Raw genomic sequence first — 19,999 nt, forward strand, 5'->3', positions numbered from 1 at the left:
TGGAATATGTATTTGATCAAGTAAACCAAATATGGCAATCTTGGTATGTTATTGTGAAGGTCAACACAAAGTAAAAAGTTTAGTAGATAGAGATACTCATGATAACATTTATTAAAGTAAAAGAAAGTGCTCAACTCTTCGAACCAATTGTCAAGCTTCACTTACTGTTTCAAGAGGTGACATAACAAGCAATTGGGTTATAAAATCATTTAGCAATGATCACAACCATGTAATGCTTAGCCCCAGAAGTGTGTGCTATATGAGGTGTCATAAAAAGATGAGTGTTGTTGCATAGAGCCTTGTGGAAAAATTTGAGGAAGAAGGATTGCCTATAGGGAAGGTCGCTTCAATTTTCAACAATGGTGACTCATCTTTCTCCAATAGAGATTGTTGGAATCATATTAGAAATCTTTGAAGAAAGAATTTAGATGTTGGAGATGCTGAAGTTGTTTTCAGTTATTGCAAAAGAAAATAAGTTGAAAATCCTAATTTTTTCTATGCAATCCAATGTGATGATGATTCTCGAATGGTAAATTTTTTTGGGTGGATGCTAGATCAAGGGTAGCTTACCAGCATTTTGGAGATGTTATAACTTTTGATACCACCTATAAAACCAATAAGTATAGTATGTCGTTTGCACCATTTACTGGAGTGAATAGCCATTGTCAGTCAATTTTGTTTGGTTGTGCATTGTTTCAAGACGAATCAGAGAATTCTTTTACTTGGTTATTTCATACTTGGCTTGAGGCAATGGGTGGGAAAAAACTTGTTTCTATCATAACTGATCAAGATTTAGCAATTAGAGCTACTATAGCAAAAGTATTTCCTGAAACAAGACATCAGATATACTTTCAAGCGTGAGCTTAAAAGGTGCATCCAAGACTTACCTTGTATTGATATTTTTGAAGAAGAATGGAAGCACTTGATGAAAGAGTATAACTTGGAAGGAAATTAATGGCTTCAGGGATTATACAAGAATTTGTGGTGAAATTTGAAAAGGTAGTTGATTGTCGCTTAGAAGTAGAAAAAAGGGAAGATTACAAATCTAGGCATAAATCTCGTATATTGAGTACTAGCTCCAAACTTGAACATCATGCTGCATTTGTTTATACAAGAAATATTTTTGGAAAATTTCAAGATGAGCTTAGGAAGATCAATGAGTTTACTAAGAAAAAGATTAAAAGAGATAGGCTTAGTTATGTCTATCAGGTGTCTAGTTGTTATGATGTTCGAGATACATTTATTGTTAATGTAGATTTAGACTCAAAGGTTTCTAAATGTGACTACAAACTTTTCAAATTTATGGGGATATTGTGTAGACACATATTAGTAATTTTTCAAGAAAAAGGGGTTGTTTTGTAAAAGCAAGCTTCATGATGATGAATCAAGATGATTCAAGTAGTTTTGATGATGACTAAGATGATGATAAAAAGCCCAAAGAATAATTTCAAGATTCAGTCAACAAGTTCAAGATCAAGATAAAATTCAAGTTTCATGAGAAGAAATCAAGAAGATTCAAGAATCAAGAGAAGTTTGATTTCAAGATTCAAGAGAAGATTGATTTCATGATTCAAGAGAAGATTGATTTCAAGATTCTAGAGAAGAAATCAAGAAGACTTCACAAGGGAAGTATTGAAAAGATTTTTCAAAAAACAAACATAGCATAGTTTTGTTTTTCAAAAGAGTTTTTCTCAAAATTTTCTAAGTTACCAGAGTTTTTACTCTCTGGTAATCGATTACCAGTTTCTTGTAATCGATTACCAGTGGCAAAGTTTGATTTCAAAAGCTTTTAACTGAATTTGCAACGTTCAAATTGTTTTTTAAATGGTGTAATCGATTACAATATATTGGTCATCGATTACCAGTGTATCTGAACGTTGAAATTCAAAATCAATTGTGAAGAGTCATATTCTTTCATAAAAAGCTTTGTGTAATCGATTACATGGTTTTGGTAATCGATTACCAGTGACAAGTTTTGAATAAAAATCAAGAGATATAACTCTTCTAATGGTTTTCAGGTTTTTCTAAAGGTTATAACTCTTCTAATGGTTTTCTTGACCAGACATGAAGAGTCTATAAAAGCAAGACCTTGACTTGCATTTGAATAACAATTATTTTACAACTTTTGCACACAACCTTTCTGATATACTTTTGAATATCTTTTTCTTCTTCTTCTTCTTCTTCCTTTGCCAAAAAGCTTTCAAAGTTTTTTGGCTTTCAAACCTTGTTTCTTTCTAAAAAAAAGAGTGTGTTATTCATCTTTTTCATTCCCTTCTCCCTTTGCCAAAAATAATTCACCAAGGACTAACCGCCTGAATTCTTTTTGTGTCTCCCTTCTCCCTTTTCCAAAAGAACGAAGGACTAACCGCCTGAATTCTTTTGTGTCTCTCTTCTCCCTTTTCAAAGAATTCAAAATGACACAGTCTGAGAATTCTTTTGATTCTTCCCTTTTCCTTAAACAAAAGATTTCAAAGAACTAACCGCCTAAGATATCTTTTGTTTCCCCTTCACAAAGTTTCAAAGGACTAACTGCCTGAGAACTTTGTCTTAACACATTAGAGGGTACATCCTTTGTGGTACAAGTAGAGGTTACATCTACTTGGGTTGTTGTAACTGAGAACAAGAGAGGGTACATCTCTTGTGGATCCGTTCAAGTGGAGGGTACATTCATTTGGTTGTTCAAAGAGAACAAGGGAGGGTACATCTCTTGTGGATCCGTTCAAGTGGAGGGTACATTCACTTGGTTGTTCAAAGAGAACAAGGGAGGGCACATCCCTTGTGGATCTTTGCTTGTAAAGGATTTTACAAGGTTGAAAAAAAATCTCAAGAACCGCAGGTCACTTGGAGACTGGATTTAGGCACGGGTTGTTGCCGAACTAGTATAAAATTCTTGTGCACTTTAATTATCGCTTTTACTTTTGGTTAAGTTTCTATTTTTGTTCTTTACTTTCTTAACTTTGTAGTAAAAGCCTAATTGAATCTAGTAACATTAAGAAGGATAAGTTTTTTAATTAGTAAAGGTTCACTAATAATTAATTCAACCCCCCTTCTTAATTATTCCGAGGCCACTTGATCCAACAAGTGGTATCAGAGCAGGTATCTTGTTGAAAGTTTAACCACTTCAAGATTCATGGCCTCCTCAGATTCTTTGTTTCCTGAAGGAAATTCCATCCATAGGCCACCTATCTTCAATGGTGAGGGTTACCACTATTGGAAAACCCGTATGCAGATTTTCGTTGAAGCAATAGATTTAAACATTTGGGAAGCAATAGAAATAGGACCTTACATACCCACCGTAGTAGATGTAAGTACTAGCACCACAACACAAAAACCTAGAGATAAGTGGACTGAAGAAGATAGAAGAAGAATCTAGTATGATCTTAAAGCCAAAAACATTATTACTTCAGCCTTAGGAATAGATGAATATTTTAGAGTGTCAAATTGCACAAATGCCAAGGAGATGTGGGATACTCTCCAACTTACCCATGAAGGCACCACTGATGTGAAAATATCTAGAGTCAATACCCTTACACATGAATATGAATTGTTTAGGATGAACCCTAATGAAAACATCCATAGCATGCAAAAAGATTCACACATATAGTCAACCATCTTGCCTCTTTAGGAAAAATCTTCCCTAATGAAGATCTAATTAATAAAGTTTTAAGATGCTTAAGTAGGGAATGGCAGCCCCAAGGTAACTGCTATTTCTGAAAGTAAAGATCTTTCCTCTGTGTCTTTTGCTACTTTGTTTGGAAAATTGCAGGAACATAAAATGGAACTCCAACGAATTAATCAAAATGAAGAAACTGACAAAAAGAAAAGAAGTATAGCACTTAAAGCCTCTTCATCAATGCAAGAAGAAAATGAAGAAGAAGAATCAGAAGATGAAGAAGACTTCTCACTCTTTGTGAAGAAGTTTCAAAAATTTGTCAAGAAGAGAAGAATCGAGATGCGTCAAAACTTCAACAATGGAAGAAGATTTCAAGAAGACTCTCAAATTCTTAGATTCTACAAATGCAACCAACTTGGTCACATAAAAGTGAATTGTCCCTCAAATGAGGAATGGCCTGAGAAAAGTGATAAGAAAAGGTATGAAGAAAGAAGAACCAAGAAGGCCTATATTGCATGGGATGACAATGACTCATCTGATGGTTCAGAGAAGGAGATCAACCTTCTAACCAAGGACTATGAGAGTGATGAGAACATCTCTCAAGAAGATTAAGAAAAAAGTAAAAGTGTGACTTCCATCTTTGAAGAATTAGATACTTTAATCATGAAAAAAGTAACATCAAAACCATTCTCTTTTATAAATTTTATTTTGATTGAAATTTTTCTTTCAATTAATTTGATTATGATGACTAACAAAATTTTATTTGTTTGTCTTGATTGATTGAAATTATGAGTATGTGTTTATATTTTTTTGTTTGATTGAGTTAATTCTATTTCTCAAAGCATGAAGTTTTTTTTAATATTTGTGATCTTTATTCTTCAATACTTGAGTTGATTATTGAATATATATGTTTCTTTTAAATAATTATGCATGATTTTGAATGTGATATATGACTTACTTGATTAAGGTTCTTTCATAAAGTATTTTCAAAATTTAATGTTATATATATTTTCTTTTAGAAGGTATTTTGATATTCATTCAAATCCCTATTCCCTTAAAAGTCATTCAACATTTAGTTTTGGCTGAAATGCTCTCTGGTAATCGATTACAACAAAAGTGTAATCGATTACAGGCAGTTGAGAAGGGTGTAATCGATTACAGTATTTGGTAATTGATTACAACGCATCCCTACTCCTATATATTCAGATTTCCAAATCTGAAAACTGCAACTTCTCATTTTCTCGAAAACCCTTGTTCCCAATTCTTGTTTCTGCCATATCTCACTCATTTCTTATCCAAATCACTCCCCACAAAGCCCAAACTTCATCTTTTTTCATTCTCTTTCATTTGAGCCGATTGAAATTTCAAATAACTCCCTCAAATGGCGGAACCATCAAATAACTCCCTTCTGAACTATTGGTGAAATTATTCTACAATATGTTCTGATATAGAAGTATACAATTGTTATTTGGTTCACAAGATTTTCACGCAATATGCTATGATAGATGGAAGAAACAATTATAATTTTTATTTTTATTTTACATTGATGAAGTGTTAATAAAAGAAAATAGAGTACAACTGTTTGATGAAGAACCGTGTGGTGACTCATTAGAGTCTTATTGGAAGAATATATGCAAGGGGTTTATAATTTAGTGGCTAAAAAATGGAGTACATTCAAGTTTTATAACAAACAATTTATGTGCAAATGAATAAAACCTATTATTCATTAGAATTCTTAGATAAAGTACTTAAAAAAAAACAATTGCCATTCAAATCAGAACTCATATGTATATATGTATGTGTTGATGGATAGGCAAGTACACCAATTCGTCCCAAGTAGTGAAGTTAAAATGGAAGTCCGAGTGTCGAATCCACAGGAACTTCGTTCTTCATTTGTACATAGGTAGATAAATATTTTATTAATAAAATAAGTTAACGAAAATTGACTTGAAAAGGTTATGAGAAAAAGCACTAATTTAAATTAGTAGAAAATTAAATCAAATAAGAGGAGAAATTAAACAAGAATTTAAATTAATTAATTAAAGACAGAAAAGATGAGAAAATCCAATATTATTGTAGAAGAAATTCACAAGATGAGAATGTTAGGAATTTAGCCTACCAGAGCTACTCTTTGATGTAATGTTAATGATTTTTCTTTATTTATAATTATTTCAATTTACACCTGTATCTACTACTTACTTTAACTTTGGTCCCCTGCATGAAAGAGTCTAATTTATCTATTTTCTCTCTCAAATCCCTTTGCAGAGCTAAAATAGTAAATTTCATTAAGAATAAAGATGTAGAACAAGCTAAACAAATATCAACTTATCCCTAGTGATGACTTTATTTAGATACCCTTTTTTAGTTCCATTATAAAATAACGTTTTTCAACGCTACCCCTAAAACTTACCATGCAAATGGGTGATAAAGCTATAAGCAACAATATTAAGCATAGGAAAAAAATAACGCAAATGTAATATTCTTAAATAGATAGGAAGAGAAATTACATCAAGAGAGTAGTTGACTGTCAAGTTCCCAACAAAGTGAATTTAGTATCTCATTGTTATGGAGACTTTACAATTGCAAGAGGGGAATATTTAGTAAAGGGAAAAAAATAAGAAAATGAATGGAGGGAAGGAATGACTCCCAATGTTTGCTTCTCCTTCTTCTAGCCTTTGCATTCTATAAGGAATTGTATTCTCTTAAAATTTTCGTGTGAATAATTTGCTCACCCGCTCAAGTGCTAGATATAATAGAGTGAGAATTTTGTGCGTACATGTGCATAGTTAGGTGCACAAGAATGGTGACGGGATGAAAAGATGAAAGATTATTTATAGTGTCTATAACTGAAATATAAAAAAATGGAAATCAATGAAATTTAACCCAGGTACAAGAGAGAATGTTTGAAGTGAGTTTTCTAGTTACAGAGAACAAAGATAAATAGTCATTAGCGAATTAGGAGGAAGAGAGATAGAGGTTTGATACGTGTGTAGTGTGTAATGCGTAGGAGATTTAGTTGCTAAATTTTATAAGGAAACCAAATGCAAACTAGGTGTGGGAAGAGAGAATGGAGTGAGCTTCCTAGTCTTAGGGAGGGAGGATAAACAGCCTTTTACCAATTGCAAAGGGAAGAGGTACAAGGTAAGTGTGTATAGGATTTTAGTTGTTAAATCTCATTCGTTCATTCAAAATAAAATTAAGGGTCTAAATTGAGAATAAGATTTTTATATTTACTCTTGGAGTAAGTGGATCCCTTCCCATAATAATAATAATAAATAATAAATGATAAGTGAGAACATTTCATAATGATGTTGGTACTTGGTAGTGTATATATACAAATGTTAGATTAGACCAGAATTCTTAAACTCAAAAAAATCATAACTTACTCGTAAAGAAGACTAGAATTCTTAACACATGACCCAATACCCCTTGAAGGAAATTATAAATTATTTTGGTGTGCATATTAACAGCTTTATTTAATGTGTTAAATTTTGTCAAAATTCTCCGAAAGTGTTTATTAGAATTGTAAGTTTAGAGTCTAATTTAATCTTATAAAATTAGTTTTTAAGGTAAGATTTACATCACTTTTATAATCTATTTTTGTTATATCACTATACGACGTGAGATGTCCAACAATGTTTGGGCTCATTAAACTCAAAAAGAAAAAAAATATACACTAATAATATAAAATAATTTTATATTGTCATTCAATCATAAATCATTATGATAAATTTATTGACTTTTACAAAATTATGTTAAAAGTCATATAAATCATGATGTGTGATTAAATAATGATGTAAAATTGTTTTACACTGTCATTACATCATCATTAAACTTTACTAAAAAATGTTACAAGTTGAATTTAAGTTCAATATGTAACAATAAACAATTATTTTTTAAATTAATTTATTAACTTCCTCTTTGAATATACGACAGTGTCATTTTTGGATCACGATGATATTGATGCAAAGTACCCATCCACTTTGTTAATAACTAATCTTTGCTAGGGAACCTGACGGATCATATTCAGTGAGTTTTTCTCTTCCGATCATATTTTATTTATCCACATGACTTAATTCAAAGTTTTGTTTAAAGAAATCATATCTAGTTTCACTTAAACTCCAAGTTTTATTGGTATGACTTTGCCATTTACCATGATCATTTAAATGTTATGGAGTACAAATACTTCTATAAAAGGTTATCAAATACAAAGTATTTATAATAACTTACTTATCTTACTCAACTAATTCAATAGACTCTTTCACATACTTAAACATTACATATTACTTTTGATTATAATCACATTGAAATTTGTTGATTTGCACCATCTTTATTCAATATATATTCCAAATCTCCTGTTAATTTCTATACTTCTTAATTCATAAGTAAATGCTTAACCAGACATCAATCTAGGTAGAGAATTTTCGTGGGCATCAAGTTGTCCTCTCTAACACTTGGATATTGTTAATTAACGAAAGAGAATTTACTAGAAATTTCGCTGTTCCTAGATAATTAAGATTACCATCAAATAAGTATTACCTTATTTGTTAAGTAATTCCTAAAATAAAATAAAACTACTCAAGTCATGTAAATGAGACCTAAAGTAAAAATTTAGAAAAATGTGTGGATCAACAATGATTAACACAAGTGATAGTGATTTATGTTCCTTAACCAAGTGGTTCAGGATTCAAACTCTGATTGACTCTTGTGTATAAAATAAATCTTATTGAAAATGAAGTACCCATTTTATGTGTACTCGAAATTCCTGACGAAAATTAGTCATCACTTTCGGAAGAAACTACTTTACAATGTTAAAAATCATACTAAATAATCTCTCAAACATTAAAAAATATTTAAATTAATGTCTGAATTTTACTAAAATACGTGAACTTAAGAATTAAGGTAATGAATATTCAATACTTTTAAAAATTATTTAAATAATTTTATTTGTTTAGGACCCCTTAAGAGAGGGTAATAATAGTTGGGGTTGAAGTTGATGGTTTATTTGATTAATATATTACATGCCAATTGGCATTGCCATAGGAGCCAATAGCCAAGTCTCATTTCTATGGTGCTTTGGCCATAGCCATGCACAGTTTCTGATTTTGGTGGAGTGAGCACTTTTCAGTTTTCACTGCCAATGTGAGAGGGTTTTTCAGATTACAAAGGACTTGTCCAAGAGAGACAGCTCAGTGTTCAAGGGTCATGCAAAATGGTCAGGCAAATAGACACTGAGACAGAAGTGAGAGACCTATGTGAAGGTGTTTGAGTCATTACATGAAAAAAAAAAAAGGGGGCTAAACGATCACACAAAACCTGCAAAAACATAACAAAATCTTTGTCCTGTTTATTTTTTGGGGTCGATGTAAAAGTCAGTTAACAACCAAGCTGCTACTTCCAGTTAATTTTCAGACTCTCAGTCAAGGTAAAGAATAAGTGCTTTTGATGATTTTCAGTCAATAGTACTCACTACAAGTAAAAGGTTAAAAATGGTAAACTTTCTGCCGTGTTAAAATGTTTAGCTGAAATTGGTTTCAAAGAGAGGGTTCTTATTGTTAGCTTCATTGTTTCTGATTATTTAACTAACTTTTTTTTTTCTTAACAAATGTTGGTGGTAATAGTTAAATACTAAATTTGAGGTAAATAAAGGTGAAGGTCTAGATGCTTTTGTGCAAACTTTATCTTTACGTGTTGAATGAAAAGAAAAGCAATGCTGTTAACAGCATTAAATATTGGATTACAATATTGTAAAGCAATATGGAACTAGGAGATTCTTTTGGTGTTTTTTGGTTTCTTTGTTGCTTTAGTAAGAGCTGGCTCACTCCTTTTCCTTTTCTTCCACATCTTCACACTCCTTTTTTCATGTTTTCTTGGCCTCCATGTGGTGTGGGTCTTGGGCTAAGAAACGCTTCCCAACATTAGTTGCATCGCATTACGTTGCTGACAAGTTGTCTCCCTTGGACTTGGACTTGGACTTGTTCTGTTCATTAAGTGCTCATTTTTTCTTTGAGGGTGCCTTGAGTTTCTTCCCATTGCCACTGTTTTCATCATTCTTACACATTCCTTAACATTTTTGTTGGTTTGTGTCGGTGTTGCACAACACAACTTCTTCTGGGGTTGGGAAGTTGGTGTAGAAGTTTTTGGTTTTTGTGCTATTGGGTTTTGAGAAGTTTGAGTTTTGGTTGCTGTAGTGCATTAAAGTTGGTTAAGTTAATTGTAGTAGGAATAGTTTAATAATGGCAGGAGGAGGAGCTGCACCACAACCAAAGCAAGACGAGCATCAACCACATCCAGTGAAAGATCAATTACCAAATGTTTCTTTCTGCATTACAAGTCCTCCTCCTTGGCGTAAGTTTACTACTTCATCAGAACCATTTTTATGCTTTTTGCTCTCTTTTTTGGCACATTGCCCCTCTAGAGTGTAGTGTGGTAAAAATTTCGGGTTTACATTATATGTATGTTTTTTATGAGTGTACACATTCATATTCAACATGGTAATGGAGTTTTAGAATTTTTTGTGCTAATAAAGCGGAGGCGATCCTACTTGGTTTCCAACATTACCTGGTGATGCTTGGCACAACTGTCCTAATTCCCAGCTCTCTTGTTCCTCAGATGGGAGGAGGAAATGTAAGGATCTCTTTGTCATTCAAATACCAAATTCTCATCGAAATTTACTAAGTTTTGAATATTGTATATTGTATTCAGAACAAATGGTATGTGAATTGTTGTAAACTTTCTTATACCTGTCTTCGATTCATAGCGACCAAAAAAAACAAATGGAGATACTTTCTCATCTTCTTCTCCCTCTCAATTTCACATTCTGCTTTGTACCTTGTACAACCATCCACCAGTTGTTTGAGCGATCTTATTTAGTTACATTTAGGAAAGAAAAATAATTTTTGAAAATTAGAATGGTTTTTAATCTTGTTATGTGGTTCATAAATCTAATAGAGGTTGAAATTTTGCTTGCATAGGAAGAGAAAGCAAAAGTGATTCAGACTCTACTGTTTGTGGCTGGCATAAACACATTTTTCCAAACATTCTTCGGGACTCGTTTGCCTGCAGTTATTGGGGGATCCTACACCTTTGTGCCAACAACCATTTCAATCATTTTGGCTGGTCGCTACAGTGATGTTGTGAATCCTCAGGAGGTAATGGTTCATCACAAACCTGGTTGATCTTCAATCTTTTTTTTTTTCTGTTTTTGTTATTTCATCACCCTTGTTTACTTGGTTGGTGACAAATGTGCAGAAATTTGAGAGGATAATGCGCGGAACACAGGGTGCCCTTATTGTTGCCTCAACCCTCCAAATTGTTCTTGGCTTCAGTGGCCTTTGGCGCAATGTAGTGAGGTTCTTGAACCCGCCCTATCTAACTAGTTAAACTTTTTGCTACTTCTCACATTTTTCTTTTCAGTTAGATTGTGCATACAATTCTTTTACTTTGAGATGCTTAAGATGGTTTTGATTTAATTGTTTGGGATATATCTATTTCTTATATACTATTCTCCATCTCTACTTTGCTAACTCTCAATTGGAGATAATAATTCTGATGCCAATTAGTAGCAACCTTTTTTTCTTTTTACTTTATTGGAAAGTATCATAGCTTACTTCATTTGCAGTTATACTAATTCATACAATTTTATCCATTCTGAAAGTTATTAATATGTTTTAGCCTCTTAAAATCATATTCATGAATAATTTTCTGTAATTTTTTTTCAGGTTCTTAAGTCCTCTATCTGCTGTTCCCTTGGTTGCTCTGTCCGGCTTTGGGCTTTATGAACTTGGTTTTCCTGTGGTATATATATTTGCAACATGGACAAGTTCTTGATTCCTTTATATATTTTATGATTATAATGTGTGATTCCTCCTCTGTTGATTGCGACTTTTGAATTCCAGCTTGCAAAATGTGTGGAGATTGGACTGCCAGAAATCATCATCCTAATAGTATTTTCACAGGTGATTAATAAAATTATAATTTTCTAACATTACTTTGTGTACCTAACACACACCTTGGATTAAATTGAGTTTAATCTTTTCTTTGTGTTCCTTTCTTCACTAATTTGACATTTTATTTTTGCAGTACATTCCTCATATGATGAAAGGAGAAAAGCCTATCTTTGATCGCTTTGCAGTTATATTCTCAGTAGCAATTGTGTGGATTTATGCTCATCTTCTTACAGTTGGTGGAGCTTACAGAAACTCAGCACCTAAAACTCAAATTACTTGCAGAACCGATCGTGCTGGAATTATAGGGGGTGCTCCTTGGTATTGATCTTGTGATTTTTCCAACAATAAAGTACATTGCTAACTACTTGCTTGGACTATCTTAAATGATGATGAATAATTAATAGTGTTTCCATTTGTCAAAATATACTATGCAGGATAAGAATCCCTTATCCTTTTCAATGGGGAGCTCCTACATTTGAAGCTGGAGAAGCTTTTGCTATGATGGCAGCTTCATTTGTTGCTCTAGTAGAGGTTAGTTTATTTTTATGCTGCCATATTAGCAATGCCCTTTCTCTTTTCTTTGTGTGGTTTTTTGCATACTAATTTAGTAGTTTTCTCTTACTTGTTCAACAGTCTACTGGTGCTTTCATTGCTGTGTCAAGGTACGCAAGTGCAACACCAATTCCACCTTCAGTTCTTAGCCGTGGTGTTGGTTGGCAGGTAAACAGATACTAAGAATTAGTACTTTTTTTTCCTACTCAATTTTTTTTGTCTTATCTTTATTTATTTATTGATCATGCATTGTTGGTTTTATCTCTGGTTTAGATTCTTTCATATTTTCTTTTTTCTAACTTTATATGTTAGTTAGTTATGGTTATTTCTGATGCATCAGGGAGTGGGAATTTTGTTGTCTGGAATCTTTGGCACAGGGAATGGATCATCAGTTTCTGTGTAAGATCCTAATTCAATAGTTCCATGTTATTTGACATATTATATTCCTAGTAGGAATATATATAGCATAACATCATTATTCATTTGCTTTTCCCCAGAGAGAATGCAGGACTCTTAGCCTTGACACGTGTGGGAAGTAGAAGAGTTGTTCAAATATCAGCTGGATTCATGATCTTTTTTTCAATTCTTGGTATGTATTTTCTGATGCTGGCTATTCTGATGGGATTAGTTTCCTTTTGAACTTAGACCTAATTAATTATTGTGAACTGATTTTTGTGTAGGGAAATTTGGAGCTGTTTTTGCTTCAATTCCAGCTCCAATAGTTGCAGCTTTATATTGTCTTTTCTTTGCCTATGTAGGTATGTATATATTATCAACTTAAAGAATCTGACCTCTATTAATAAAAATTCATTTAGTTTGATTAACTCTTTTTTTGTTCCCACAACACAGGCTCAGCAGGTCTCAGTTTCCTTCAATTTTGCAATTTAAATAGCTTCAGAACTAAATTCATCTTAGGCTTCTCTATTTTCATGGGCTTCTCCATACCTCAATACTTCAATGAGTACACAGCATTTAAAGGCTACGGTCCTGTACACACACGAGCCAGATGGGTATCAGGCTTTACTCCTTCTCTAATTTTGATGCAAATCATGCAATATCTAAGTGTTAATGCAATTTAGTTTTTTTTCCACCATGACATGCTGTAAAATATATATCATTTTTGTTAATAATTAATCTTCGTCAAAAAACCTAATTGATCAACTGTAGTAAAGTCTCATTTTTTAATCATGTTTTTTTTTTATTTTTATTTTACCATACTTGAATTTGAGAATTTACTTCAACGATTAGAGTTCACTGTGACACAAACCAATAAGTTAGTTCTCATATTTAAATTAAATGGTATTACAAGATATTGATTAAAATTAAGTTTCTATTATTGTTACAATTACACTCTTGGGGTGAATTAGTTGAATAGTTGTACAAAGTACATATGAATTGTTGTTATTTGTTAAATATAAAACTAATCGTGTGGTTTTTCACTTTGATAGTTCAATGACATGATCAATGTGCCATTTCAATCCGAAGCATTTGTTGCCGGTATGTTGGCACTTCTCTTGGACGTTACATTGTGCAAGAAAGATAACCAAACTCGAAAAGACAGAGGCATGCATTGGTGGGACAGATTCCGTTCATTCAAGACAGATACAAGGAGTGAAGAGTTTTACTCTCTACCTTTTAATCTAAACAAGTTCTTTCCTTCTGTGTGATTGGAGTTGTAACACCTCCTGGATGATAAAACATGGGATTTGTATCTTAAAAAAAAAAAAACATTTTCTTTATTTTTACCACAAATTAACGTAGCAATATAAGTATCATAAATTATGAGGGAGCGGCTATTTCTGCCAATTCAGTTACTTTTTGTTTCTTCTCTATGATCTCTATTCAATGCTTATTCTTAATTAGGTGCACAAAACATGACAAAGCTAATACAGGTAGGCAAAGATAAAATATTTAGCATCTAAATTCATTAACGAATACCAAACTAATTATATATATATATATATATATATATATATATATATATATATATATATATATATAAAGAGTCATAAGGGAGGGGGCCAATGTTCAATCTCCACGGAATATGGACAGTAAACTTATAAGAATACCTCATGGTTCAATTGAAGAGTTAAAGTTTCTAATTAGGATGGTTAAAAAAATATATGAACTAATAACTATTACATATATATATATATATATATATATATAATTATTTATAATTTAATATATTATATATCAAGTATATACATATATATAAATTAAAAATTATTTTTAAAAAATTATATGTAATTTTAACGGAAGAGTAATTTCGTCATTTGAAGTTTTGAACATTTTTTTCTTCTGAATTGAAGTTTTGAATACAATTTATAGTAGTATGTTAGCACGTACATAAGTTATATTTTAAATTTATGATAAATAATTTATGTTATGATATATTGTTATTTTTAATTATTAATAATTTCTTTAAAAATTTGAAATTCAAGTTAGAAGTAAAGAGATTGAAAATTACAGACAAGAAATTATAGATTTTCATAACATATTTAAATTCTTAAGATAAAATATATGTTTAAAATTAATTGATGTTATAGAATACAAGATAAAAGATTAAATCATTTATCTTTTTTGGTAATGGGATTAGATCGTGATAAAGATTCGATTCTATTCAATATTTTTGCTATATAACATACCATATATGATTAAACAGACCCTAATAAAAAGATTTAATTCTTGTATCAAAAAGAAATTTTTTATCTGACGAGGAGATTAAAAAAAATCTCTAGATGGTAATAGCAAGTTTTGGGCTTATTTAAGGGTGTTGCTAGGTGCACCTAGCACTATTGCTGGTGCACCCTACATGAATGGGCAAAAATGTTCCTGCCTTAAATTTTAAAAAAATAACGTGCACCCATCCGTTTATGTGTTCTTCGCCTTCTTCCCTGCCCCACCCTGTTCTTGTGCCCTTTTTCTTCGTGGCTGCGTTCTTCTTCTTCTCCTCCTTTGGGTGGCATTGAGGACCTACATTTTGGTGCTGCTCCGCCGTCGAGGTAAGTTTCTTCTTTCTACCCGTTAATGGCGTTTGCTTTCCTGGTTTTCATTTGGTTACGAATGAAGGTTATAGGATTTAGTTTAGTGATACGGATGTAGTTCATATGTATTAGGAAGATTAGGAATAGGAATTAGGTTTCTTCATCCGTATTTGTTATTGATTTCGTAACGTTCATACGGATGAAGTTCATCCATATTATTCATACGGATGAAGTTCATCCGTAAGTGTAACTTCATCCGTAAGACTCATACGAATGAACTTCATCCGTATGAAGGTTTTAATTTTTTTTTTTTGGAATTTTTTTTATTTGTTTTGAAAAATTGATTTGAATTTGTTTGTTTTGTATTAAAAATAGGTATGTTTTGTGTTTATTAAAAAAATATGTATGATTGCATGGTGGTATGAAATAAATTTTAAACTTTAATAGTAAATAATAGGTATGCTTTTTGTTTTTTATGTTTAATATATTTGAATGAAAATGGTGATATGTTATTTAATTATGTATTTTGTGTTTTTAATATGTACTCATATATGGTGGTATGTTATTGGTAGTTTTACAATTTGTAGATGTTTAGGGTTTAGGGGTAGTGGTTAGGGTTTAGTTTAGGGCTTAGGGTTTTACCTTAGGGTTTAGTTTAGGGCTTAGGGTGTAAGTGTTAGGGTTTAGGGTAGTTGGATTAAGGTTTATTTGCAAGGGTTTATCTACATAATAGGTATGTTTTTTGTTTTTTATGTTTAATATATTTGAATGAAAATAGTGATATGTAATTTAATTATGTATTTTGTGTTTTTAATATGTACTCATATATGGTGGTATGTTATTAGTAGTTTTACAATTTGTAGATGTTTAGGGTTTAGGGGTAGTCGTTAGGGTTTAGTGGTTAGGATTTAGTTTAGGGCTTAGGGCGTAAGTGTTAGGGTTTAGGGTGGTTGGATTAGGGTTTATTTGTTAGGATTGAGGATTTAGGGTTATGTAGGTTTATTGTTATTTGAATAGTAAATAGTGAATTTGACAAAAAAATACATGTGCGTCATGATTTGCATATCATGGTTAGAACCAGAGGTTTAGGCCATGCCCTAGGTAGGGTTATAGGCAGAGCCCTGGGAGAGAGGATCATGATGATTCAGATGATGTTCCCTAGCAGTGAAGGCCTATAGCATCCGCACCTAGGCAACGGGAAGTTGCCCCTGTTTCTGAGGATGCTGCTGATATTAGTGAAGACGTACCTGCACCTGGTGCAGAAGCTGTTGATGGTGTTGAGGGATTTGTTGTTGATGATGTTGAGGGATTCCCAGGTGGGTCGCATGACCCATTAGTGCTGACTGAGTATGGTGACCATGTTGCATTTAGCATATGGAATGGAGAGGTATTTTAAATTTTTAAGTAAAGTTTTTTGTTAAGTATTTGTTATTATTGAAATTTTGTGATAATTTAATTTATTATTTTATGTTATTTCAAATCATTTATACTTCAATTCAGGAACGCCCTGAATTGAAGTTATCCTCCCATGGAAGGAAAGTTGAGAAACTTGGGAGGCCTGCTCTAGAAATTGAAGGGCTAGTCACTGCCACAAGATTAACTCCTTTGTGTTGGAACAAGTGGCCTCGGAATAATTAAGAAGGAGGAGTTGAATTAATTATGACTGTGTCTTGACTAATTAAATTTTATCCTTCTTAATGTTACTAGATTCAATTAGGTTTTACTACTAAGTTATGAGAAAGTAAAGAACATAAACAATAACTTAGACAAAAGTAAAGCAGAAATAAAAAGTGCACAACGGAAAAGTAAAGAGCGTAGGGAAGAAGAAAGCAAACACAAGTTTTATACTGGTTCGACAACGACCCGTGCCTACATCTAGTCCCCAAGCAATCCACGGTTCTTGAGATTTCCAATAACCTTGTAAAATCCTTTACAAGCAAAGAGCCACAAAGGATGTACCCTCCCTTGTTCTCTTTGAACAACTTAGTAGATGTACCCTCTACTTGAAGCGAACCAAAAAGGATGTACCCTCCCTTGTGTTCACTATTACAACCAAGAAGCTACCCGCTTCTTACATAGAATTCTCAGACGATTAGTTCTTTGAATTCAGTGTTTGGGCAAAGAATTCTCAGACGGTTAGTTCTTTGAATTCTTTGTTTGGGGAATCAAAAGAATTCCCAAACGGTTAATTCTTTGAATTCTTTTGGCAAGAGGGAGAAGGAAAGAAGGAAAAGAGAAAAACAGAAGGATAACACAGTTTTTGTTTTTGCAGAATTTTCCTTTCTTCAAGGAAAGATTGAACAAAAACTTTTTAGAATGAATTTGGCAAAGGTTTTGCAAGAGAAAAGCAATGGAAAGTTCTGTGTAATCAGATGTGTTTTTCTTTGTGTTATATTATATTTAAAATGCGTGCCAAGGTCTTATATTTATAGAACCTTGATACATTTTGAGAAAACCATGTTAAGAGTTATAACTCTTAACATTTTCTTCAAAAAAATTCACTGGTAATCGATTATCATAATGGTGTAATCGATTTCACAATGTATTTATGAAAAGTTATGACTCTTCACAATTGGATTTGAATTCCAACATTCAAATTCACTTGTAATCGATTACTAATATAGTGTAATCAATTACACTATTTGAAAATCATTTTGGAACGTTGCAAAGCATTAAAACCAGTTTGAAAACCATCCTGGTAACTGGTAATTGATTACTACCAAATGGTAATCGATTACCAAAGAGTAAAAACTCTGGTAACTTAGAAGATTTCAGAAAATCCTTTTTAAAACAAAAAGTGTGCTATTTGATGTTTTTTGAAAAAATACTTTTTACTACCTATTTTGACTTGGCTTGATGTTTCTTGATTTCTTCATTTGATTCTTGAATCTTTGAATGGAATCTTGAATGCTTGATTCTTTAATCTTGAAACAACTCTTTAAGCTTTGGCATCATCAAAACATCTTGGTGAGTCATCATGGTAGCTTTGCTTCCACACTTTGATCACATGTTCAGTAGACACTGGCGCTCGGGGAGTTATATCCGCTTTTGTCGAGAGGTGGCACAAGGAAACTAGCAGTTTCCATCTTCCTATAGGAGATCTGACCATCACATTGGATGATGTGGCGTCACTGCTTCATCTTCCGATCATAGGCGCCTTCCACAGCTTCGAGCCTCTGCATGTGGACGAAGCGGTGTTGATGTTGGTGGAGTTGCTAGAAGTCTCGGGTGAGGAAGCTAGAGCTGAGACAACACAATGTCATGGGGCATACATACGCCTATCGTGGCTACGGGATTTTTATCAGAGGAGATGTGAGGCCCCACATTGGACTGTTGCAGCCCGTGCGTATCTCCTACACTTGCTAGGTTGCACTCTTTTTGCTAACAAGAGTGCAACACATGTTCATGTTGTATTTTTAGACGCTTTCCGAGACTTCAGTCAGAGTGGAAGTTATGCATAGGGAGTTGTCGCCCTAGTGCATATGTATGATCATTTGAATGATGCTTGTAAGAGCGACGACCAATAGCTTGTTGGTTACATCACTTTATTACAGGTAAATTTTATGTTTTTAATATGTTAAATTGGATTATGATTTAAATATGTTTTTAATATGTTTATTTGACATTTCTTTTATGTTGATGTAATGTGTGTAGTGTTGGATATATGAGCATTTTCCCAATATTCATGAGCGTGTGAATGATCCAGAGTATGATGAGATGTCACCACGTGCCTGTCGGTGGCTTACTACGAAGGCTTATTCGAAGGGATTCCCAGCATCGACGTACCGAACATGTATAAATGCACTGACGATCCCTGATGTATGCTGGATGCCTTATGGTGAGCACCGAGGAGTTAGGGCGTTTGACCTTATTTCATGCTTTCAGGGTGAGCTTAGATAGGGTCCCGTTGTGGTCACACATCGACCAGAGAGGGTGGTGCGACAATTTGGATACGTTCAGACCATTCCTCCACTACCTACAGGTGCCAGCTTGTCATTTGAAGATATTGACGACAGGTGGATGCATTACTCCGACCATCTAGCAGTTGGGGGACAAATTTGTCTTGTGCCTGGCCAGTATACACCAGATTACATGGACTGGTTCTTCAGGATTTCTCATCCATTCATCACACCCACACAAGCAGCTGATCCGCCCATACATCCACCTGTCCTGCAGTATGACACGTATGTGAAGCCAGATATCCCTGAGGTCCCAGTGGCACCAGAAACTGGACCTTCACATGCACCTTCTGATGTGGAGCAGCTTAAACATGCAGTGGTAAGATGACTTGCTTTAATGTTTTATTAAATGTTATTTATTTCAGTTACTGTAATTGTATATGGGTTTTTTTGAATGTGATAGGATGTGTGCCAAGTGATCGCAAAAAGGTTGGAGCGTCTGCTCAACCTAAGGATAGTCATTGCAGGCACAAAGATACATGAGGTCATGAAAAACTGCATCAAGATCACTAGGGGTGTCACTGTAGTCATAGATGATGTTTATAATTGTCTTGTATTTGACAACATTTTTGTTTTCCCTAACATTTTGTATTTGTTACATTATTTTTGTTATAAATTTTATTTTATGTTTATTCTATTTATGTGTGTCTTCTTTTTAAGTTTAAGCATGGTTAAATATTGGTTTTTTTTATTATTGATCTAAAATTTATGTAACTTCTGTCTATAAGTATTTGTGTTGATTTTTTAGAAGAAGAAAAAGTATATTGGTGGAAAAAGATCGAATTTGGCAATGTATGGCAATTTGTAAGCTTGTAGTATCATAAAGATTGATTGAAGTTCTTGCATTGATAGTATATAGAAGGGTGATTTTAGTGAGTGTTCAAACTCCCAAGATCGTTTGTTCTTATTGGTATAGAATTAGCACATGTTTGGTTTGGC

The 19,999-nt window shown here is 33.0% G+C and overlaps 1 protein-coding gene across 1 annotated transcript; it reads left to right on the forward strand.

The window, feature by feature from the left end:
- Positions 1–9,438: 9,438 nt before the first annotated feature.
- Positions 9,439–13,924, forward strand: LOC114423868 (nucleobase-ascorbate transporter 6-like). The gene is made up of 14 exons (XM_028390773.1): positions 9,439–9,961; positions 10,143–10,240; positions 10,588–10,764; positions 10,865–10,965; positions 11,335–11,410; positions 11,512–11,571; positions 11,696–11,880; positions 11,997–12,093; positions 12,196–12,282; positions 12,455–12,513; positions 12,612–12,703; positions 12,795–12,872; positions 12,964–13,124; positions 13,563–13,924. The coding sequence occupies exons 1-14, from the start codon at positions 9,850–9,852 to the stop codon at positions 13,779–13,781; spliced, it is 1,602 nt and encodes a 533-aa protein (XP_028246574.1). The 5' UTR covers positions 9,439–9,849; the 3' UTR covers positions 13,782–13,924.
- Positions 13,925–19,999: the final 6,075 nt, after the last annotated feature.

Source organism: Glycine soja, chromosome 8, assembly GCF_004193775.1.
Source record: "Glycine soja cultivar W05 chromosome 8, ASM419377v2, whole genome shotgun sequence".
Classification (NCBI taxonomy): domain Eukaryota; kingdom Viridiplantae; phylum Streptophyta; class Magnoliopsida; order Fabales; family Fabaceae; genus Glycine; species Glycine soja.